The sequence below is a fragment of the Zootoca vivipara genome, chromosome 6, assembly GCF_965207765.1.
Source record: "Zootoca vivipara chromosome 6, rZooViv2.hap1.1, whole genome shotgun sequence".
Classification (NCBI taxonomy): Eukaryota; Metazoa; Chordata; class Lepidosauria; order Squamata; family Lacertidae; genus Zootoca; species Zootoca vivipara.
Window position 1 is genome coordinate 64894952 of NC_142589.1, and position 24228 is coordinate 64919179.

A 24228-nucleotide genomic window follows, 5' to 3' on the forward strand; every position below is an offset into this window, starting at 1 on the left:
CTCTGAGGTGTGTCAGCACCTGGGAATGTGTGCGCACAAACACACACACAATTTTCAAAGCATCGATCAGCATTTTAGATAAATTTGCTCTGGATCCCAGAAGGATGCAGATAATCACTAAAACCATATATTTCTTGCAATGACTAACAAAACAAAGATATTAAAGTCTTTAAGCAAAAGAAAAAAAGAAAAGAAAAAGAAATGTTTTGGCTTTTGCCTTCCTCAGCTGCTCTGAGGTAAATTAAAATTCACTGTAGGCAGGAATTCCAGAGAATTCTGATAAAAATGGAAACTTAAGGAGAAAATGTTTGCATTCTCTTATTTGTCCTATATACAGAACAGAAATCAAAACCCAGAGAATATGTAACAATATGTCACTGAAGACTGCCTCTCCACCCCCCCCCAAAAAAAATGCATTCTGTTTTGTGGGAGAAAATTACCCTTTGTGGGTTCAGTATGGAGGCACAAACCAATTAGACTTATTGCATTATAACACAGAGTCCAAAGGAATTTGTGAGAGCTTTCCATTTTGTTACATGCTATATAGGGTGGGCGAGGGGAGCGTCATCCAGGCAATTCCATCTTTCCTCCAAGCATCTTCTGCCACTCCATTGTCCCACCATCTCTCATCCAACCACAGTCCTTGAAAACACTTTTCCAACCCACTTTTTTCTCTGTACTCACAGAGCCCTCCTTATATCTTATCTGGGGGTCATATCACCCCCCCCCCCAAAAAAAACTGATGGAATGTGGCCATTTTAGCTCATACCTAGTTTAAACTGGAGCAAAACATGTCAATTATATCATCATCATCATCAATCATCATGTATCCAGATCTGATTGGCTACCCAGTGCCAGGACATCATTACATTGCCTGTGTAATCCCTGATTGGTTGGGATCTTTCTGGGAAGGAGCCTAGACAAAACCCCTCACAAACTAATAGAGGCATACTTAGGGGTTTGAGAAACTAGTCCCTGCCAGGGGCACAGGCCGGGTGGTGGGTGTGAAACAAAAATCACCTATCGGACTATGGAGGGTATAATGTATATGTGTGTGACAACATGTGAGAGAAGTTTCCTGACCTTCCCGCAGTTTGGTAAAGTGATTTTTTTTGGGGGGGGTGGAGCCACTGATACAGCTCCTTGCCGGGGGTGCAAGGAACCCTAGGTATGCCTCTGCAAGCAAACAGTGGTGCCAGAGTGAAAATCTGAACAAACAAAACAGGAGCTTCAAATTCCTGGGAAAAGAGACCACGGGAGGGTTTTAGGGGTCTTTTGTCCCCATTTCACCTTGAAAATTTGGCTAAACTCATAAGTCCTAATGAATGGGTAAATACATCCAGTCTTCTTTGCTGATGGCTCAGAAATCTGTCATTGATTGCCTTCTCTCCAGTTCTGTGCCTCTCCTGCCCCAGCCCATTAATAAAGCATTAATGACAGCTTTAGTGCCAGTCCCAGAGATTCATCTCATAAGCCACTCTTGATTCTCATAGTATTTTCATTCTTCCCTCCCAAGCCTCTGATTTGGTACTGAGCTCTGCATTCACCTGCTTAAACCCTGGGCTCACTTAGCTTGTGTGCACATAATCCCTCTCCTTCCAGAGCCCCCTAACCACATTAGATTGCAAAGCTAACCAGATTACCAGAGTATTAAAGGACATCCTTTTCCTCTCACAGCCACCCTTCCCTTTCGAGATTTTTTTTTTTTTTTGCAGAGAATACCAAATGTATAAAAACAGGTACTGCTGACAGCCACCATTGCCAGGATTGACATTGTCACTTTTGGTGTTGTGTGTTCATGTGTGTTTGTGAGAGAATGAGTGGGGAGGCAATACCCAAGAATAAGCTCATTATTATGACAAATCTGAACTGTGGGTGAGCGGATACCGTTGCTTCCATTCCACTGTTGTTCCACAAGGTCACATGGCCCAGTGTTGCATCCTGCCCTTCTTTTGATTTAACACACAGAATTTCTAAAATTAATTCTGCAACTAGCACACTGTATGGGAGCATTTTCCATTCCATCCTGTATTTGCCGCATGCGGCAGTGTCTCCATTCCACTGCAGTTCATCTTCCGCCAAAAACAATATTACTCACCTCACAGTTCACGGTGCTGTAATTACGCACCTTAATAGTTTACACTGTTCATTATGGTGTCATTATGTTATTTTCTCCACCCCATTCATTTCAATGCAAAGGAAATACAATGCAAATGAGAAAGAGGGAACATAATTAATTACATGTCATCTGTTGATTGAAAGCAACAACAGTAACAACAGTGAATACTGATTATATTCAGTGGATTGATTGCCATTTCCATCATGGGATGAATAGCGCTGGCGGTTTCCACTCCCATTTCCATTTTTGTCAGAATTCTCCAGCATCCCCATCAGCCTAACATGGGTTTGATTTTCTTCTCTTTCTTTTGGCCATTTCCTCCCTCTACCTTAACAGTTTGCTCAAGTACAGCATACACAAAGAATGTTGATGGACTCATGGGAACATCTGATTGTCTCTTATCCCATTTAGGAGTTTTCTAGTTACAGAGATTATGGTAGTAATTTATCATGCTTATTAGTCACTTTCTTTAAAAAATAAAATAAAATGAAAACATAAAGTGATTTACAATATTGAAGTCTTATTACAACCCAGTCCAGAAGCCCTTGACTGTACCTTGCTGGAAATCACCTTTGGCAGAGTAGAATATATCCTTTCCTGAAAAATTAACAGCAATGCAAGGTAATAAAAGTGAAAAATCTTCAACTGCTGGATCAGGCCCACACATGAGTGATATTGTGACCTGTGATAGGACTTGCGACAATGGGACCCGTCGTTTATCCTCATTTTTATTTATTTTTTATTTGGAAGAAGACCAGAAGTATAGTCTCCTTTCATTCACTAGTTGCATAGAAATAGAGAATTTCAGCAGGCACCATGATAAGCAATAGTGGTAGCTAAAATGTCCTATTCTAAACAATGGGATATAATACCTTGCTGATCATATAACTTGTGACAATACAGCATATTTCCTCATGCTGGTGCCCCTCCCCCATTGTTTTGGACTACCAACCTCTGCCAACATGACCAGTGGGCATGGGAGTTGTAATCCAAAACCCGTGGTGGCTGGTGCCCTTTGCGACTGGTAGGGCAGAAGGCAGGGAGACCAACAGTAGATGGCGCCAGAGCCAACGACAGGCAGAGCCAACTCATTCTACAAATTTCCCCATCCTTCTCCCTGCTAACTTCTACAAGGGGCAACACTGGGACCAAGGAGGAAGAAGCTAACAGCCAGTGCTCCCCCCTGGACTGGTTGTAAGTAAGAAGGCAGGTGAATGAGGACTGGTTGGTGGCAGGCTGTGGTTGGTGGGGTGGTGCCCCATTTGCCCAAGTGGGCCAGCCCCCTGTCCAAAACATATGGATGGCACCAGGGTAAGGAAGGCTGCCTTAGAGAGAAAAGGTCTGTTTGTGTGCACGCACACACACATTGTAGGTTGTAGTTCAAGATGGGTTGTGTGTCCAAAAAGCCTGAAAACATCTCACCTAAGCATGCTACCCTAAAGGGGGGAAATGATGTGCTTTCTCTAGTTGCAGGAAGGGCACCTGATGGTTCGACACTTTCAGTACCTGCGGTGGTCAGCCTACAGAGACACCCCTGATTCAAAGAAGTCCTTCCTGCATTTATTAGCCCAAGTGGATAAGTGGCAGGGGGAGAGCGGCGATGGAAGGACAATCGTCCATTGTTTGTAAGTGTCACCTTGCGGGGTGGGGAGGGGGACAAGGGCCCGCCCTTCTCAGTTGGAAGGAGGTGGTGTTCACTTTACCAAGCCACCTCCAGTTCTACGTATTACCTCTCGGTTTAATTGTTAAGAAGGATTTGTGATGCTGGTGTAATGTTGCGTTACAACAAAATTGTTCTTTTTGTTGTATAGCCTTTGCCAACCTGGTGCTCTCCAGGCTTTTGAAAGGGTGTTAGGGTGTTCATGATGGCCAACTGTTTATCATTAACAGGATTTAGCTCTATGTAGGTTCTGAGGATAGGGTTGCCAGACTCAATAGAGGACAGGACTTCTGAGCCTTTAATTGCCCTGTTCTCTTTTGAGTCTGTAAACCTTAAAGAGAAACCAACTGACCTTTTGCTTGGAAATTAAACAAAGGGTCTGCTGGTTTCTCTTTAAGGTTTCCAGACTCAAAAGAGAGCAGGGCAAATAAAGGCACAGAAGTCCTGTCCACTATTGAGTCTGGCAACCCTATCTGAGGAAGTGCTGGAAAAGTCTATTGATCTTCATATGTTGATGGTTTCAACCCCCCAAGGTATATATATGAGGCAACTTTTACGTTTCCAAATTGATTGGGGCACCCAGAAAGCTTTTAATCATTTTAATCAAAAATGAATTACCATCTTGTCTGTCTTCGTTAGCCGAAGGATAATTTGGCAGTGTATTTGCAACATCCAGAGCTTTCCAGAGGGCAAAGTTGAGACGACAGAGAGACAGGAGAGAGAGAGGAAAAAAAGAAGCAGCAGCAGCTTCTGGCTTACAAACAGCAATCTTGCATGTGTTTGGCTAATTTGATTATATCAGGTGTAAAGGATTTATTAGCTCTGATGGGAATCCATGTCCTGCAGAATTTACAGTGTAAACTGGCAACATGCCTGAAATAATAGGGGAGGGGGGAGGAGGAAAGTCTGAGCTTCACTGGGTCTCATCACTTTACACAAAACAAAACAGGTGCTTGAGAAGGAATAAATAAAGTTGCTCAGATTTGCTCTGGGAGCTTGAGAGGGTGTTGATGTCATTTGCAGCTGTTTAGTTTGGCTAATGTGGAGCTGTTAAATCCTGAACTGTAACTTTAAAGGAGGGGTGGAGAACCTCAGCCCCAGGGGACGAGTGCATCCCTCTTTATTTGGCTCACCCAAGCCTTACCTAGCAGTTCGAAAACACGCCAAAAAGTGTAAGTAGATAAATAGGTACTGCTCTGGTGGGAAGGTAAAAAGTGTTTCCGTGCACTGCTCTGGTTCGCCAGAAGCAGCTTAGTCATGCTGGCCACATGACCCGGAAGCTGTACGCTGACTCCCTCGGCCAGTAAAGCGAGATGAGCGCCGCAATCCCAGAGTCGTTCGTGACTGGACCTAATGGTCAGGGGTCCCTTTACCCTTTTAAGCCTTACCTGCAGATGTTGAGGCTTGAACCCTAAACTTCCTGCATGAAATCGTATTTTCTACCACTGAGCCATGACCTCATTCTTTTTTGGCCATCCTTGAAAATTGCCACAGTGCAGGAAATCTGGTCTTCACCTCCTTGTTGCAGGCTCTTAGCATTTCAGATTTCTCCACAGTAGGAAGAAAGGAACTGCTTCGCAGGCAGTGCTGTGTTCTGAGTGGGCAAGATGAGATTAAGGAGATTCTCTGCAAAAATTGTGTTGGCATTCGTTGGTCTCTTCTGGAGTCACAATGGAGTGTCGTTCCTTGGTGTGTCGTTCCTTCTCATTCTGGGGAGTGAGAAGAAATGATCATTGCCTCTGTTGGCCAACGCGGTAGCCATTTTTTCTCTCCCAGAAAATGCAATGTGTCATTCCCACCAGGCCATGTTGCAGCAAATGCAGCTGGGCTGTTCAGAAGGCAGGCCAGCTACCCCTGGGCTGCCTTCAAGCTACCACTTGAAAGATGGCAAAGCTTTGTTGTTTTTTAATGAAAAATAAAATAATAACAGAAGAGAAGACAGAATGGAAATATAGAAGCAGAGACAAAAAGGGTCTTTGATTATTTTTGTTATACAAAAACAGAACACCCTCTGGCGCCTCATGGTAAGATGCAGAGCCCATTCAAAAATTGTATAGATTTCAGACCACGCTGGGAGATTATTCCTATATCTGTATGTTATTGTTGCCCCAGCAATTCTTATTTCTGTGAGTTATTTTCCCAAGCAGTCCTGAAACTGACTTGGCCAAATACAGGATCCCTGCACTAATACAAATATGTAATATATAAAGTCCATGTTGTCCCTGCGTCCAGTTGTCCCGTGTGTCCCTGGGGTACTGCGCATGTGCGCCAGGGACACAGGGATTGGACAGCAGAGACAACCAGGGACACAGGGATTGGACGCGCGCTCTCGGGACACAGGGAACAGCCAACTGCCGCTCCACCAACCGCCGCTCCGAAGCCCAGTCTCATGCTGGAGGTGCGCGGTGAGGCGGCGGGGGAGAGAAGCGCTCCCCCCCGGCAGCCTCGCCGCACACCTCCGGCATGGGACGGCGCTTCCTCGGGGAACCCGAGGAAGCCGAAGCGGCAGCGGGCGCCGAGGGAAGCCCGCTTTGGCTTGGCGGCGGCGGGAAGAAGGGGAGGAATTCCTCCCCTTTTTCCCGCCGCCGCCAAGCCAGTCCCCGAGTCGAAGTGGGGGGGAAGGCAAACGGCGAAAAGCCTCCGCTGCGGACTGGCTTGGCGGTGGTGGGAAGACCCGCCACCGCCAAGCCAGTCCCGGAGCCGAATTGCGGCGCGGCAGGGTTTTCCGCCGTTTGCCTCCCCCTCGGGGGAAGGCAAACGGCGAAAAGCCCCCGCTGCGGACTGGCTTGGCGGTGGTGGGAAGACCCGCCACCGCCAAGCCAGTCCCGGAGCCGAATTGCGGCGCGGCGGGGTTTTTTGCCGTTTGCCTCCCCCTCTGGGGAAGGCAAACGGCGAAAAGCCCCCGCTGCAGACTGGCTTGGCGGTGGCGGGAAGACCCGCCACCGCCAAGCCAGTCCCGGCAGGCCGCTTCCTCTAGCGCCCGTTTTTAAACGGGCTAAAATCCACTAGTATGTAATATAATGCTTAGTGTTTATATAATACTTTGCTTAAGAGTTTGAAATGCTGCATTACCACAATCATATAATAATGCTGGCATTATCCCCATTAGCAAAGTGCTCTGACTTTTGATGGGATGAGGGTTTTCCCTGCCCTTTTTTTCACTATCTTTGGATTCCCATCTGTATTTGCATAGGAGCAAAACAGCCCTTCTGAGTCTGCTCAACAATTTAATCTCTTAGCAAGGATTATTTCTCAATCATTGCCACAAGCCTATATTTAATTATATCCAAGAGACAGCAAACCCCTTGATTCAGAGCCTTAAAAGTGGCTACTCTGGAAAGCCTAGGGTAATTATGCAACATGATGAGGTGAGTGCATTCTGAGCTTAACATCCTTTTCCAAGGAAGCAAGCAAATCTTCGGCAGCCTCTTGCATAAACCATGGCTGCAAACTTTGAAATCATTTAGACAAAACTCAAATTAATCATTTCAACAGTTTTTACAGGAAAAAAAAAACAGTGACGAAGCCTAAAACTTGGCATAACTTACTGTGATGACTTCGGCTCTGCACTTCTTGACCCGGTTGGAATTACTAAACCAGACTTTGAGAACTAACAGATTATTAAGAGTCCTCCGTTCAATACTTCCAAAAGCACAAAATGGCACTGAGCTTCGGCTTTGAGCTTTGGATCCAGCTGAACTTAGCTCTTATTGGAATCAATGGGGCAATCGAGTCATGGCTTAAGTATCATTGCTTTCAATGGGAACGGAGTTCAACAAACATAGCCTCAGTCTAGCCCCCAGTTTCGAGTTCTGCCATCTATATATATCTGGCTTCAATCTATTCACATGCCTTATGCAAGGATTGGCCAGAATCTAGAGAAGCCACTGGCCCTGCATCCTCTTCCCCCCAACGAAAAGCCTTAAAGATTGGGCTCAAGGTGACCTCCAAGTCCATTTATTTATTTATTTATTTATTTATTTCATTTTTTTGCATTGCTTCCCATAAAATATTCTGAAGCGATTAACAATAAAAACACGAACAATGAAAAACATACATAAAAAACAATTTCAAGTCCAAATCCCTTATGATTTGTGGACCTTACTTATTGAATGAAGGAAGTCTGTCTAATTTCAGCTCTCAAATGTTATCCTTTGGGTTGGGTACATGCAGTGCTTTTTTCGGAGGGGGGGGGGCGAAGGGGTATGCATACCCTTAAACATTTTGTGAATCTTTGTGTTTTTGTCCATTTACTGTATTTATTTTTCCTGATTTGAACTATTAAATGGTGATTTAATGATGACTCATTCTTGAGTCAAAATGAGAGTACCCCTAAACGTTTTTTAAGGGGGGAAAAACAAGTTCTGGATACATTATGTTGGCTTGTTTTTCTTCTTTCTCTTTCTCTCTCTCCACTGCTGGATAAAAAGCAGTTCACCATTCTCTTGCTGTTGTTACATTTATATCGTATCTTCCCTTCAAGTTGCTTAAGGTGGTATACATGGTTCCCCTCCTATTTTTTTCATTACAACAACCCTGTGAGGTAGGCTAGGCTGAGGGTTATTGACAGACCCACTGCCACCCAGTGAGCTTCATGGCTGGGTAGGGATTTGAACTCTAGAATCCAAGGTCCTACTCACAATACTGGAAACCCCTGGGTTGCTTTAATATGCTGACTGTCCCGTGCATTTAATTTCTCCTGCAGAAACGGGGGAGGCCGGAGTGGCACTTTCTGTGCCTGCACCATGATCTTGGAGATGATCAAGTGTCACAAGCTGGTGGATGTTTTCTTCGCTGCAAAGACCCTCCGCAACTACAAGCCAAATATGGTCGAGACCTTTGTAAGTAACAAAAGTACAGTTTCCTTTGCCTGCACCTTTTGAAAATTTTGCAGCTTTGTGGAATTGGCAGGAAATGACAGAATTTTCTGCCTCAAACTGTGATCATGACCTTTCGCTTGCACCACTTCTGTAAGATATGTTGGTAAATGGCTATCAACCATGGTAGCTCAAGAGAACTTCAATTTTCATTGAATTATAGAGTTGGAAGGGACCCCAACTTGCTGCAATGCAGGAATATGCAGCTGCCCCATACAGGGATCAAACCTGCATCCTTGGTGGTAATTAGCACTGAGCTAATAACCAACTGAGCTATCCAGAATCAGCAGCACTATGCCACTTAATACTAGTTGTTGCAGAGGGCTGTTGGTTTCATGCCTTGTGGCTGGGCATCCCCAGTTGGCCACTTTGAGAAACAGGATGGTAAACTTCTGCTCTGATCTTGCAGGGTCATTTTTTTCTAGTGGTTGGTATCATAGTCCTGACCAGGAATGAAAGAAAGCCTTGCAGTTTTCTTTAACTGGCAGGGGGTTAGTGTGACCATAGATGCTAGAGAAGGCTTCCAAGATAGTCCATTTGAAGGGAGCTTCAGCTGGGCATGGAAGGCCCTAGGGGGACATTCAAGGATCCCCAGGCATAAAGATAGCAGATAGGGTTGGTGGCTGAGGGCTGACAAGTTCTCTTCCAAATAGTTTCTAAGCTCACCTTGCAATACATGCTTGCCAGGAGTCATGGGGGATAGAATCCAAGACCTTTATTTCTCTGTGAGGCAGCCCTGCGTGGTGAGCCACCAGAACTGCTGTTGTTTAATGTTCCTAATTTGGCACATAATACATTGGGAGGGTAAGGTAAAGGTGACCCCTGACCATTAGGTCCAGTCGTGGATGACTGGGGTTGTGGTGCTCATCTTGCTTTACTGGCCGAGGGAGCCAGCTTCCGGGTCATGTGGCCAGCATGACTAAGCCGCTTCTGGCGAACCAGAGCAGCACACAGAAACACTGTTTACCTTCCCACCGGAGTGGTACCTATTTATCTACTTGCACTTCATGCTTTCGAACTGCTAGGTTGGCAGGAGCAGGGACCGAGCAATGGGAGCTCACCCCGTCATGGGGATTCGAACTGCCTACTTTCTGATTGGCAAGCCCTAGGCTCTGTGGTTTAATCCACAGTGCCACCTGCGTTGGTAGTGGAGGCCAATTCAGCATGATGCTAAGTCATGCTGTAGATATGAGGTGGGATCTGTTGTCAACCTGAGAGCTGCATTCCACCAAGAGAAACCTAAGGGACACATGCCACTGGTGGGTGGGAACAGAGGCAAAATGTGGACGGAACATGGAATAGGACTTTGATCAGCAGGCTACATTCCAGCCAGACAAAAGTCAGAGATCCAAGCAGGCAAGCAAGAGAGGAAAAAGGCAAGATCACTGTTCAAGGCACTTGAGGAGGGTATTGAGCAAGGCCAGTGAGAGATGTGGCCTAGGGAGATGGGTGTGTCCTGGGGAGAGTCCCAAAGGTCAGATAGAAATGCCTAGAGGGCCTTCTTGGCTCCAAGGAATTGCCTGAGGGCACACAATGCAGCCAGCTTCCTAAAGCTAAACAAATCTAAGTTGGGTCCGTGCCTGCATTGGACACCACCTGTCTGCTGCTGTGACTTCCATAATGGCCAAAAGGTAGGTATGTTTCTATCCCATTCACTGTCCATGCACTCAAAAACTTGCTAAATGCTTGCAAACAGGGCAGTGGATTTGGGAGGGGTGCATTTTGGTGCAGTTCTAGAGCCAAACCCCAAGAATGAACATTTTGGCTTTCTAAGCACACCCATCTGCAATGCCGGAATCTTATTTTCTTGCTTTAAGTAGCGAGTCATGCCAGGAACAGAACTGGAATGGCGGGGGGCGGGGGGGGGGAATATGACATTTGTGAAGTCTGGATTATCAAATTTCTACCTTGCAAAATGAAATATCTTTGGGGGTGGATGTGATTGCATTAGGAATTAAAACCACAATTGGAGCAGGGGGACGGAAAGGGTGGGGGAGAGGATAGGAATTAAGCGAAAGCAATAAAAAAAATATATGCAAGAACTGGCACAGAGTCGGACAACCTATTGGGCTAAATTGCAAGGTATTAGCAGATGCAAACTAGTGTTTTCATCCGGAACACAATCTTTCCCCAACCTCAGTTGAACCTGCAAATGCTGTTTCCTGAAGACTCAATTTAATGATCCACCACAGGAGTAAATGAGATCTTGTCTGTTTTGCTATTAGTAGAGTTTCACTGATTTGCACCCGCAGAGGATCTGGCCCCTGTGTGCATCGTTTCTGCTACAGAACTTTGATGTTTCAATGCTGCCATCAAGGAAAGCAACCCTCTTCTTCTTCGTCGTCCAAAAGCATTAGATAATTGTTTAATATCTTGCATAGTTGCCTTCACTCTTTGATTCTCTTCCCTTCTGGAGACCACTGGCACCTGAGGCTCTGGGCTCAGGTTTCCCCAACCCACAAGAAACTAATTGGTTTCTTGAAAAGTTGGCTGCTGCTTGCATTGAAGGAATTGTACTTAAGAGTTTGGATGGAATGCCTTCTCTAGCAGCCAGCTAAACTTCTGTTGTTGCCCATATCTTAACTGCTCCTCCGACATGTCAGGTTAAAGGCCAAGTCAGAATGATTGGGAGGGTATAGTCCATTGCATGAACCCCTGTCTGCAGTCTGAAGTACAGGCAGCAACAATTTTGCTCGCGTCCAATTGACATGCGACCGCCTATGTGTGGGTCCTTTTGGACCAGGAAGAGGGCAGAATGGGGTGGTGGGAGGTGGAATGGGGCATAACAAGGGGGGCAGGAACAGAACCCCCATGCAAAAGGGTTGTCACCAGCAGTGCAACTCAGACACAGATCAACCATCTCAGTGAAAAAGTAAAAGGGGCAACCAAAATGATGAAGCAGATGGAACAACTCTCGTATGAGAAAAGATTGCTGTGTTTGGAACTTCTTGGTTTACAGATTTTAGTTTAGAGAAAAGGGAAGGAAGAGGTGATGTGATAGGCATTCATGAGGTTGTTTTCTCCCTCTCTCATAATGTTCATGGACCTCCAATGAAGCTGAATTTTGGAAGACTCAGAAAAGTTGAAAGAAAGTGTTTCTTCAAGCAGTGCCTAGTTAAACTATGGAACTTGCTCCCACAAAGGCTGTGATGGCCACCAATTGGGGTGGCTTTAAAAGACGACTGGATAAATCCACGGATGATATTGCTATCAATGGATACTAGTCATGGGGCTATGCTCTGCCTCCACAGTCAGAGGCAGTAAAGCTTCTGAATAGCAATTCTTTGAAACCATGGGCGTGGGGTGGGGAGAGTTCTAATGTGCTTGGCATCAGAGAGAATTTCATTTTCTTTTTTTGCATTTAACAAGAAACTACCTAGTTTGCATTTTTCAAACTAACACACAAACCAAAACAGATATCCTTTGAAATTTGCACTTCTCTGAAATTTGTGGTGTAGTTCTTCCGCCGCCTAGCAGAGGGATGCCTCTGCCCGATTCAGACCCCCTCCAGCATGGCAAATCAGGGCTTTGGGTAGTTCTGCCCTGCGCTTTGGGTGGCTCGGTATGTAGCTAATTTCATGTCACATCTATTGCTGGGCCGCAGTACACCACGTGGTACAGTATGCAGAGCAAGTGCTTCAGGGAGTGTTTATTTCTCACCAATTGGTCGCAAAATGATTGGCATTGCTATGTCCGGTCCATTGCCTTCAGACCTAACACTGACACCAGATCATTTTCTCCAGAATATCCATCAAGATCCTTATTCTTCTCGCTTTTAAGGTGCCCAGTTCACGCAGCCCCCGACTGTGGCATAAATGTATGATAGTCTCAGACCATCCCAGTAGGAAACTCATATAATACAAAAGAATTATCCATCATATCAGCTGCAGGGTATAGATAAAAGAAGAGCACTCTGCTGCATAGACGACCTCTTAAAAGGAGCTGTCGTTTTTCTACTTCAGAGAACACCCTTTCAAAATGTGGTCTTGGCTCCTCTTTCATCTCTTTCCCAGGCTGTTGTGGACTCCGCTGATGCCTAAATCCTCCCCCTTCCTTCCTACTCTCCTGACATCCTAATAGCAGATCATTCTTTTGCACTCTGGCTTTTATGAGAGTTTGTTGTCTCTTTCTTTATATAGCAATGTTCCTTTCCATTTTGAAATTTGCTTTTGGACAACGAAGGTACGCAGAGAAATCTTAGTACGTGTTCCCCAGTGGACCTGAATTTTCCCAGCTGGATTCAACAGCGCTTACTTCCAAGCAAGTGAGCGTAGGATTGCAGCAACTGCAGAGTGAAAAATGCCACCCCATTCCACAGAGACTTTTGTGGCCCTGTTCGCAGGCACCAAAGGTGGAAGAGATCAATAGCCTACCATTGCTTAGAAAAGTTATTGTTGTTATTATTAATTGTTAAATTTGTATACTGCCATGCACCCGCAGATCTCAGGGCGGTTCACAACATAAAATCACAATATATAAAAAAGCCCTACAAAGTACGTAATAAAAACAAAAATAAAGACAACTTAATAACCTCCCCCTTCCACAATGCATTTTAAAAGGGCATTGGCTGTCAATCAGCCAAAGGCCTGGTTAAAGAGTAGCATGTATGGTTCTTTTCCTCTTGTCTTAACAACCCTGTGTGGTAGGTTACGTTAAGAGATAACCATATCCAGCTATGTTTGCAGATAAAGAGCTGTCAGGTTGCCATTGCAAGCCCTACACTCAAACTCTACATAAGAGAAGATCAGGAAGATCTGAAGAGGGTTACTTCTTATTTGGATGACATTTTTTTAAAAAATTGTGTGTTTATTGTAAAATTGCATATTAATGGACAAATCAATTAATATATTCCTCCTGTATTTTAGGTTGTTTTATTCTCGTTTTTAATGTTCATGTTGGTGAGAGATTCAGATGTTCTTGACATGCCCGTCATGCCTCATTACAGCATGTGAAGGATGGGGGACATGGGGGACGCTGTGGTCTAAACCACTGAGCCTCTTGGGCTTGCCAATCAGAAGGTTGGCAGTTTGAATCCCTGCGATGGGGTGAGCTCTCGCTGCTCTGTCCCAACTCCTGCCAACTTAGCAGTTCGAAAGCATGCTGGTGCAAGTAGATAAATAGGTATCGCTGCAGCAGGAAGGTAAACGGCATTTCGGTGTGCTCTGGTTTTCGTCACGGTGTTCCGTTGCACCAGAAGCGGTTTAGTCATGCTGGACACATGACCCAGAAAGCTGTCTGTGGACAACCGCCGGCTCCCTCAGCCTGAAAGTGAGATGAGCGCCACAACCCCATAGTCACCTTTGACTGGACTTAACCGTCCAGGGTCCTTTACCTTACCTTATGTGGAGGATGCTACATTGCCTAGTCACTGACAAAAAGGAGCTACATGGACCAGTGGTCTGATTCAGTATCAGTCACCTTGCTGTGTTCCAGAGCAAATGCTCATCTAGTTGAGCATCTTGCTTCCCTCAGCAGCCAGCCATGGGGCCCGCAAGCAGCACAAGAGGGTCATAACCTACACCCCATGTTTTAAGTGAATAGTGTTCCTCAGTGAATAGTGTTTCTCAGAGACGCAGTGTTGTATCCAACAAAATTTTCATCACAGTAAGTCCACTGAAATGAACAACAACAAGAAAAAATGACGGGTCTGCTCTGAGAAGGCCTAGCATGGGTTACCTACAACCCATATTGTCTGTGACCCTGGAACTAATATATAGCTTATCAGTGATCCTGACATGGCGCCAGTCACCATCTCTTAGCCTAACTTCTCTCACAGGGTTGTTGGGGGTGCATAAAATGGGGAGAAGCAGAAATATATACACCATCTTGATCTCCTTGGAGGAAAGGTGATATCCCAATATAAAAATAAATAAACTGATAAAGAATTAAATTAAATTGTAGTGATTTTCTCCAGCAGAAGGTTTTTTTCAGGGCTGGATTTAGGTTTGATGAGGCCCTAAACTACTGAAGGTAATGGGGCCCTTTATACGTCCAGCTGTCCTTTGCCAACAACAAATTGTCACTGTTTTTTTTGTGTTGAATATATGCCATATGGTAATTTATAGACCTAAAAGGTATCTAAAGCCATTTGCACATAACAAAATATGTACATCATAGGAGCCTACACAACACAAACACTGTTGCTGTATATAGGTTTTATTTTATTTGTTTTTTATTTTATATTTTGGAAATGTACATCCAGGTTTTCTTCCTTTAATTTTTTTGGGGCCCCCCTAGAGAGTAGCTTGTTTAACTTATATGTAAATCCTGCACTGGGTGTTTTCCAGCATTCTTTGCAAGGCTGGGCCAGAGACAGAGGGTAAATTTGCTTGGTATGCTTTCTGCACTTTTATGATGCCATTTTGGTGAACAAAATGTGCCCATAAGAACATGTACCTTATGTACCAAATGCTTATTTTATGGGGAAATGCACTGTAAAGCATTGGTGAATGTGCACTTTGCCCGTTCTTAACAATCCTTCTTTTCTCCCCCCCCCTCCCCCTTAAAGGAACAGTACCACTTCTGCTATGACCTAGCCCTGGAATACCTGGAGTCACTGGAGACCAGATAGCACCTTGCCAGAAGCGCGCAGGCAAGTGTTTGTTTTGGGTTTGTGCCAAACATGCATTTTGCATCCAGACTTTTGAGTAAGAGCAAGAAGGAGGAGGAGAGAAGAGAATACAAGGAAAAGAACGGAAACTAAAAAGGCAAGATATGGGGCCATGTTGTCCATCCCCTACCTTCATCTTTCCTCCTAAGCTTCTGCTCCCACTTCTCCAGCTGCTGGCAGAGCAGAGCCTACACAAACTCATCCCATCTACAAAACGATTGTGTACCTGCCAGCCTGGAGTTTGGCTCCTGTGTGTTGTTTGTGCATGTATGGACTGGAAGAGCCTCAGGCGTAATCTCCTTGTGACTGCACCAATCACAGCCTAGAAAGGGATCCATGCCGCCACCGAGACTGGGAGGAGAGCTGGAGTCCAGCATCTTTCACAACGACCACATGCGATTCGAAGAAACAGTGGTGTTCTGAAAGCTTATAAGAAGCTCTTTGAAGGCGATCATGCAAAATCTTGGCAACCATCCTTCTGTGGGAAAGTGTGTGCCATCTTGGACTGACAGTGAAAATCGGGACGTGTACAGTTTTTCGCTCTTTGTTTATAACCCTACGTTTATTGTTTCCAGACTAATGCCTGCCTCCAAAGAGTGTTTCTGAATTTATCCCTGGTCTAACCTTACCTGTAGGAAAACACAGTGAATGAATTTTGGGGATTATCTAAGAGAAAGAAAGCACACAGGCTACTTGCTCCAAGACTAAGGTAGCCAGACCAGATTTTGTAACAACCACCATGTCTTTGTGCCTGGATACTCCACTCCAAACAGCAGAAGCTTTAGAAGGGGCTCCCTTTTTAGAGTGTCAATCCTCCAGCCCTTTCAAGGCATTTTCAAGAGGGCTACCCCAACACTGAATCACCCCAGATATCACACCATTCTTCAGAATGTCAGCCTCTAGAACTAACTCTGTCTCTATCTCAGACACACACCTACAGTGGTTCCGGACACCACCAGCAAGTGATTCAGCAGAAAAGTCTATCCTCCAAATGGGTTTGACCATATTTCTGAGGACTGGCTGACAAGTGGGGACAAACAGGGATGAGACAGATGCCAATGGCAATGCAGATCCATTCTTTTTTTTAAGGGTCAGGCATGAGCTTCAGGTTGTGGGCTGGCTGCGGCTTTGAGATGGAAGGAGGTCACTTGTAAATTATTTCAGAACATAGGACTAATGTGGTTCAAATTCATTTTACCTGGAAAGGTAAGTCTGCTCTCCCAGCACACAGGGGCAGACACTTCCACATTTATTTTCTGTAGCTTGGTTCAGTGAATCAGAACTTTAAAAGCATAAATTGTGGTGGTTACCAACAGAAGCATAAGAGAGTTGGGTGGGTGGGATTTCTTCATTCTGTGCCCTTAGCTGTGAAGTTGGGCCTGCAGCTGGGGTGTGTGGGTGTGTCAGAATCTGTGGGGCCACTTTCCTTCCCTTTCCTCCATCAGCTACCTCCCACTCTGGGTAACAGACTTTTCATAGATAATTAGCAGAAGGGTGTCTCCCTGCAAAGACGCTCCTCATCTCACCACCGAAGGACCCTAGTTGCAGTCTCAGTTGCTCCCATAAAATCCTGATTGGCCAAGACACTGACTGAACTAGCAAAGGAAGGAGAGAACTCTTAGTGGCTAGGGGTATGCATTCATCAACCAATGCAAAGGAACATATGGGAGACCTATCCAGAACCCCCTTTTGTGCACATTTAGGAGAGTTACCTTATTTGGCAGCCATTCCTGGCAGTCCCCATTCATTCCCCAAATATCTGCATCATTCCAGAGTGGTGATGTCGGCCAAATTGGGAGCCACCAGATTATGTGGGGATCACTATTTGTTCTACCATGCCCTGAAATGGCACAATGTTCAGGGCAATCTGAGCAACAACAAGAACAACAAAATAGCCTGGTTGCTGCCAGGAGGAATGAATCTTTGCTGAGCTGCAGCAGCACAAAAGCTGGGGGCACAAAATAGTGATTATTAAAACTGGGGAAAAACCCCCAACATCAACATCTGAAAATGAATGGGAATATCAAGATGGATGAAATGCTAAGAAATATGAAGCAAAGAGTTTTCAGTAGCAAAGGCAAAAGGTATTCTGAAATTGGGGAGAGGACGAGCCTCTCAGACCCCTAAAGAGTACAGTTTTCTAGTCATGCTATGGAAACCAGCCCTCTTTTGTTTTCAGCCACTGGCTTTTCCATCCAGATTACCATTGGTGCCTCCAAGAAGATTTAGGACACCTCTTTCCTGCATGGGTTAAAGGCAGTTCAATAGGCCACTGTGCAAAAATGAAAACCAAAATTGTTGCTCCTAGCTAAGAGGAAGCCAACAAGGCCTATGGTATCATACGGCACTTATAATCGACATCAATGCCAGAGTAGTGGGGGGAATTATTTGAGGGTGGAACTGATGGAAAACATAAGCTGAAATTAAAGGGCTCCTCTACACCTTTCTGAACATAGAGATTCATACTGAGAAATGCCACTTTTGTGAATAGCAACATATGGCTTCCTGTGTTCAGAGCAAAGGCAACCACCATTCATTTTTCTACAAACTTTTTACAAGAGTATTTAGAAGGCTGTGCCAATGGCACTGTTTCACAAGGGTGTAGAATGTGGCACTGAATTCAGCTTGCTGAGACCTTTCATACGGTATTAGTTTTTCTTTTTTAAAACAACAACAACACATGACTGAGTTCCAGCCATCAAGACCGTAGATGCATTCTTGAAATGCCTGATGAACTCTCTGAAGACAGAGGTTTTGCTTTGCTGGATTTTCAAGGATTGGAGGTGGAGTTTAAGTGCTCTGCACAGCTCCTGTCTACCTCCTATGACTACAAAAATTGGAACAGATTATACAAAACGGTAAAGATTTTCAGAATCCTGCAAAATTAAGAGGCATTGTGCAAATTGGGTTTTTTTTGTATTCTTTATATTGGTTACCAAATCCAGCCTTTCTTAGTGCAGGATTCTATTTCAGAGTTCACATGGTCTGATACAGTAAGTCTCCTTGATTTAAAGTAACACGGGATGTGTCCCAAATCCCAGAAAAGTATCCCCCCCCCCGGGGGGGGAATGTTTTAGGGGAAGCAGTGCTAAGAAACCTTCACCTTGCACATCTAGCAAGCAAGATATAAGTCAAACAATTATTTTGAGGATGCTTGCTAATATCCATTGTTTTCATTACTGAGCAGTACGGCCCTATTTATGGAGAAATAAACAACTACTGCCATGTACATCTCCTCTAGATCAGACACCCCGACAGTTAATCCAAATGGAAACGTCTGTTCACACGGCAAATAAATAAATAAAAAGCAAATAAGCATATTTTGTTTATGAAGTTGTGTGTACATATTGCAGCAAGCATCATCATAGAAGCATAATTCCCCCCCTCTCTCACACACAGTGAGTTTGATACAAATTTGATACATAACTCTATTTTTTTTTCAAAAAAACCAAACAAACAGCAATTTTGCAGAAAATTAAATCTGCCCGAATAATGGGGCAACACTTTTTAGGCTTCCAGAATGGTCTGAATCTATTAACTAGCCCTGCTAGCTAACTATGCATGTCTAAAGCTGAACTGGGGCATCCATCCCTCAGATATTTTGGATCAAGGAGACTGCGCCAATGCAATCCTATGCACACTTACTCTGAAGTCACTCCCACTGCATTCAAGCTCTGCTGTCATGCAAATGTGCACAGGATTGCAATTCAGTTTTTTATTTTGTTTTAAAGGGATGCTAGATGTTCAGGTCTGGATGGAAAGAATATTTCCTAACCTGTATGATGAAAAAAGCAGCAGTAGTTAATAAATGAACCATCCAGATCTCTTTGCTCTGAAGATGCAACAACACGATGGGACTTTGGGGGCTCTTTTGATATTCTTGTTCCTTACTTTCCACCGTATGTTTGTTTGATACTTTGTGGGAAATGACATTCTGCAGTCCCACCTGCTCTGTCCATCAACACCTGGCTGTTTTGCTGCTGCTCGGAAGCTTTAACTCTGTGTGTGGACTCCTGGTCGCCCGAGTAGACGTAACGGGCTGCTTCATTCATCCCATTGGAGAAACACAAAATTGTATGAAAAATGCTAATGCCTTCAATAAAGACAAGACAGTTCGTACAAAAGCTATCCTGCCAAGGAATTTATATATATATAAATAAATAACCTCGGTAGAGGCAGATTGTGTAGTAAACTCACGTATCACATGGCATCCACACACCTGTAAAAGAGAGGCGCTAAACAAAAGTTGGGGTTTTGAATGGCAGCAAATGTATTGAATTATTTTAACTGGATCTTCAAATGGGTAAGACTGCTATGTGAAGCAGCAAGGCTATCATAATGGTCTGAATCTATTAATCTCTAGAAATTTGAGTGATAGGAATGTGATCCCTCAGTCTCAGATTTGTTGGACGAGCTCCCATGGCTCAAGGCCTCGGAGCAATTAATTCCCCACTCCTTGCTAGCCCATTGAGGGAATTCTGAACTCTTTCCACACCCCTCTAGCCATGAGGCTTTGAGTGGTTGAGCAGGGTTCCTGTCCCCTCCCCTCCAGCCATGAAGCATTGATGGACAGGTCTGATGAAGCAGCCCTTCATCTCCTCGAACTTGCTTCAAGGTGTTCACCAATTATTTCTCCTCCTGCCCCAGTTTACCTAACTCAACACTGGAACTTCCCCCTACAATGGAGAACCACCTGATGACCAAGGCCAGTATGGGCAAATGATCCCCACAAGAAATCCAAAGCCAGGTGGGACCTCTTGGGCAGGGGACTCTATATGGCTCCAAGTAAATGGCAAACAGAACAAGTCCTATACTAACTAATGGATAGGAGAGTGCCTGCCAAGTCGCAACCGAGCACAGGGAGAGCTTGTGTCAGATGAAACAGACTTGAGACTGCCTCTCCTCAGCTAATTCCAGCTGGTAGCAAAGGTCATCTCAGGATTTAGTGGGCTGGGTATAAAGGCTGATCCACCCAGCTGCCCTAAAGAATGATAAATTGGACCCGTACTGGAGTGGAGTCTTGTTTTGGTAGTGGAAATAGAAAAGAGCAGATGTTGAGAGGCGATAAAACGTTCTAGATTTCCACAGTGGGGTAGGGGTGGGGAGAATCATGTCATTGCTCAGGTCAGTGTTCCTGAAAACATGCAGCACTAACAGGAAAGTAATACAATCCTAGTAGCGCTGCTTCAACAGAGGTATAGTATCCAGAGAGGAAGTGACCGTACCACTCTATTCCACCTCAGTCAGGCCCCACCTGGAATACTGTGTCTAGTTCCAGGCACCAGAGTTCAAGTAGGATATTGACAAGCTGCAGCAGAAGGGTGACTAAGATTATAAAGGATCTGGAAATCAAGCCTTATGAGGAATGGTTGAAGGAGTTGAGTATGTTTAGCCTGGAGTAGATTGAGAGGTGATGCACATTTACTTAGACTCATATAGAATCATAGAATCATAGAGTTGGAAGAGACCACAAGGGCCATCCAGTCCAATCCTCTGCCAAGCAGGAAACACCATCAAAGCATTCTTGACATATGCCTGTCAAGCCTCTGCTTAAAGACCTCCAAAGAAGGAGACTCCACCACACTCCTTGGTAGCAAATTCCACTGCTGAACAGCTCTTACTGTCAGGACGTTCTTCCTAATGTTTAGGTGGAATCTTCTTTCTTGTAGTTTGAATCCATTGCTCCGTGTCCGCTTCTCTGGAGCAGCAGAAAACAACCTTTCTCCCTCCTCTATATGGCATCCTTTTATATATTTGAACATGGCTATTATATCACCCCTTAACCTTCTCTTCTCCACTTATTGAAAGGACTTTCAGGGCACACTGAAAAATGCAGAAAAACACAGGAAACGTTTTGGGGTTTGTTTGTTTTTAATGTACTTTGGTATTTAGGTTTTCTCAGCATTTTCACTTTTCGATGCCATAACAAACTATATATTAAAAAACAAATACCCCAAACATGGCAATTTAACCATTCATTATAGCCATCTGGATGTGCAGTCATTCCCCCAAATGTTACCCCAAAGCAGACTGAAAGAAAGACATCTTCAGAGCTCTCTTAAAACCCAGTGGTGACATTAGAGAGAAATTTGAGTCAGTTTGCATTTAAAGACAAATCAACGAGACTTGTGTTTTCCAAAACAATATGCAAACCAAAACAGAGCCCTCCTTCGAATTCACACATAACTGAATTTTGTGATGTAGTTCTTCAACCAGACAATATTTACCAAAAATGCCAATAAATGCCAATAAAAAAATCAATATATGGTTAATTTTCATGAGGTTTTTTCTTTCTTTTCAAAATTCCAAATAACTGAATTTAAGATCGGGAAAAAATATTTCCAATCCTATATTGTCACGTATCCCCCCTCCAACCAGGAAGTGCCAAATCATCATCTTCATCCCCATGCAGCTTCATTATTGTTCCACTTTAAGATATGCTTAAAATGCTCCATTCTCTTGCAGCTTAGGAATTCGTCCTTTCTGAATTTCTACATTGAATGCCTTGATCTGCACCTTTCAGACTCATATGTGCATGAGAATTTAGCAGTTCGCTGGCTTTAGCACTCCTCTAATTATTGCAGTTGTCAGCAGTTTATATTATCATGATATGCAATTACCGGTAAATAGCTAAAACATATTTTGGAGAGGAAACATGTATTTAAAAATATGTTTGGAAGGATTATTTATTTTATTTTTACTGTAGAAAAAAATATTATTCATGTCATTTCTATACAGCTTTACATTTTGTAGGAAAAATTCTCAGAGCAGTTTACAACACATTAAAAGACCAAACAATCAAAAAATGAAGCATTACCGAAGAAAATAGAAGGGGATTGTGGATTTTAAAAACCACAAAGTGAGAAAGAAGAGAAATAGATACATTCATCCTATTCCAGCCTTGTCATTAGCTTTTGCTGCAAAAATAGCAGGTTGGAGGAGGAATAACACACCCAGTTCTACAGTCTTATTCCTCTGTTTATTTCCTGTAAGGCAGCAGTCAAATAAAATGAATGTATGTAGTATGGATCTGCTGATAGGTGGGAGATTGGGTGGTTAATTGATTCTGATAGGCTGGTGTGACCTAACAGAATAGATACTAAGGATTTCCAGGGGATGCTGAGGTTAATGAAATGTAGACCTGGTTTCATTTGTGGAAATTAACATCAAATGTCTGCATTCTCAATGAGCCCAATGTCACATCTCATTTTTGAGATGAGCTGCATTTGCTAAAGGGTAGCACTTGATCCATGTGCTATATCTTGTTGGTGTATCAGCCAGCTGCCAAATGATTCTGACCAGAGCATAGGTGAGCCAGAGACCTACAGAGTTATTTTCCACTGATCCATGAGGGAGCTCAGAGCTGATTCACCATCCAAATGATGTGCCAAGGGAAGGGAAGGGAAGGGAAGAGAAGGGGGGGGGAAGGCAACTCACACAATGATTCTTGTAGTCTCAAGGGAAAATTCAGAGTTTGAGTAGAAGTTTGAGAAGAACTTCATATGACCAGATGTTTAATATTTTCACTCTTATCTCTCGACAAGGGCAAGCATTAAAAAAATAAAAAAATAAAAATCCAAGTGCTATAAAGGGTAACAACTTTCCAACTCTCTTTGAGATTTTCATCCAAGGTAACACAAAAATCTTTATGGGCATATGTACATAGATACCTATGTATATAGAGGCATATGTGTAAATATATATAGACACTGTTGTTCATATGGATAATGTTTATCGGTATTACAAAATCAGTGGTGCTCTTTCTCCCTTTTTAATAAAATTCAAAACAAAAAAACGAAGCCAATGAAATAAAACATTTCCAAATGGCAAAAAGAAAGTTCCAATATTTTATTCTTGTTCTCGGGGGATGGTTCTTGGCCTAATAATAATAAAAATAGAAGAAGAAAGCTGCACTGGTTATGGGAATCATGCCAACTGACATTTTCTATCTCTGCGGAAGACAACATCTTCACAAATCTCCCCGCTCCGTCCAGTTAAGCCAGATGAATGGGACATTTCAGCCAGGCTGTAACATTCAAGGATGGTAGGAAGAAGAACCAGTGAGGGGTGTGGCTTGAGGAGAGGCGGGGTGTGACTTTGAGAGGGCTACATAAGCTGAGGGGCCACATTTGACCCATAGGCTGTAGATTCCCCTCTCCTGACTTACTCATAGCATCATCAACATCATCTGTTTATTTGTATGCCACTTCTCCACAAAATGGCACCCAAAGTAGTGAGCAATAAAAATATGGACGAAGAATAATTAATAGCAAGAATTAAATACAAAACATTGAGCCATATGGCCTAATTAGGAGGGAGAAGAATGTTTTCACAAAAGTAAGATGGTAGGATACAAAACATCACCATGTTTCAGATGATGCACCTGTATCCAATAGTTTGGATTGGTTACCCTGGCTTCAAATATTCAAGAACCCCACCTGGAAGGGTGAGACTAACCTGTTAACAGGTTATAAAGCAATAAATCAGATGGCTGTCCCAGAACCCAGGTCCTAAGCATCCATTCACTAGTGGCATTCACTCTCCTCAGGACCTGAGAGACTAGGATTCAAATCCCCACTTGGCCATGAAACTTACCTTTCACAAGTCACTGCCTCTCAGCCTAACCCAATGTTGCTGTACATGTTAAATGAAGAATGAAAAAGTATGCCACCCTGAGCTCCTTGGGGGGAAAAAAGGTGAAATATAAATGTAAGAAAGAAAGAAATGGCCCCTATTTCCCTCCAGACTTACAATTCTCAGAGTATCCTTGATTGTTAAACCTGTTGATGATATATATGAGAGAGAGAACTCCTGGATGCCAAGATCCAAGTTTGGGGCAGGTACTCTTTTGTGAGAGAAACTCAGCAGAGATTTAAAGTCACAAAACATGCAACAAAGTAAAGCATGGAAATATAGGCTGTTAGACCTTTAAAATATGCCCCCCCCCAAGTGAGTTCCAAAA

At 43.8% G+C, this 24228-nt stretch overlaps 1 protein-coding gene across 3 annotated transcripts in view; it reads left to right on the forward strand.

Annotated features, from left to right (window-relative positions):
- Positions 1–16438, forward strand: part of PTPRU (protein tyrosine phosphatase receptor type U) — a 353020-nt gene extending 336582 nt beyond the window's left edge. For 2 of the 3 annotated variants that reach the window (XM_035119521.3, XM_060275728.2), the window contains exons 28-30: positions 3587–3744; positions 8485–8620; positions 15165–16435. In XM_035119521.3, coding sequence (XP_034975412.3) covers positions 3587–3744; positions 8485–8620; positions 15165–15227 — 357 coding nt within the window. In that variant the 3' untranslated portion in view covers positions 15228–16435. Of the gene's footprint in view, positions 1–3586; positions 3745–8484; positions 8621–15164 lie in introns of all 3 variants that reach the window. The other variant, XM_035119522.3, reaches the window with a different exon arrangement.
- Positions 16439–24228: the final 7790 nt, after the last annotated feature.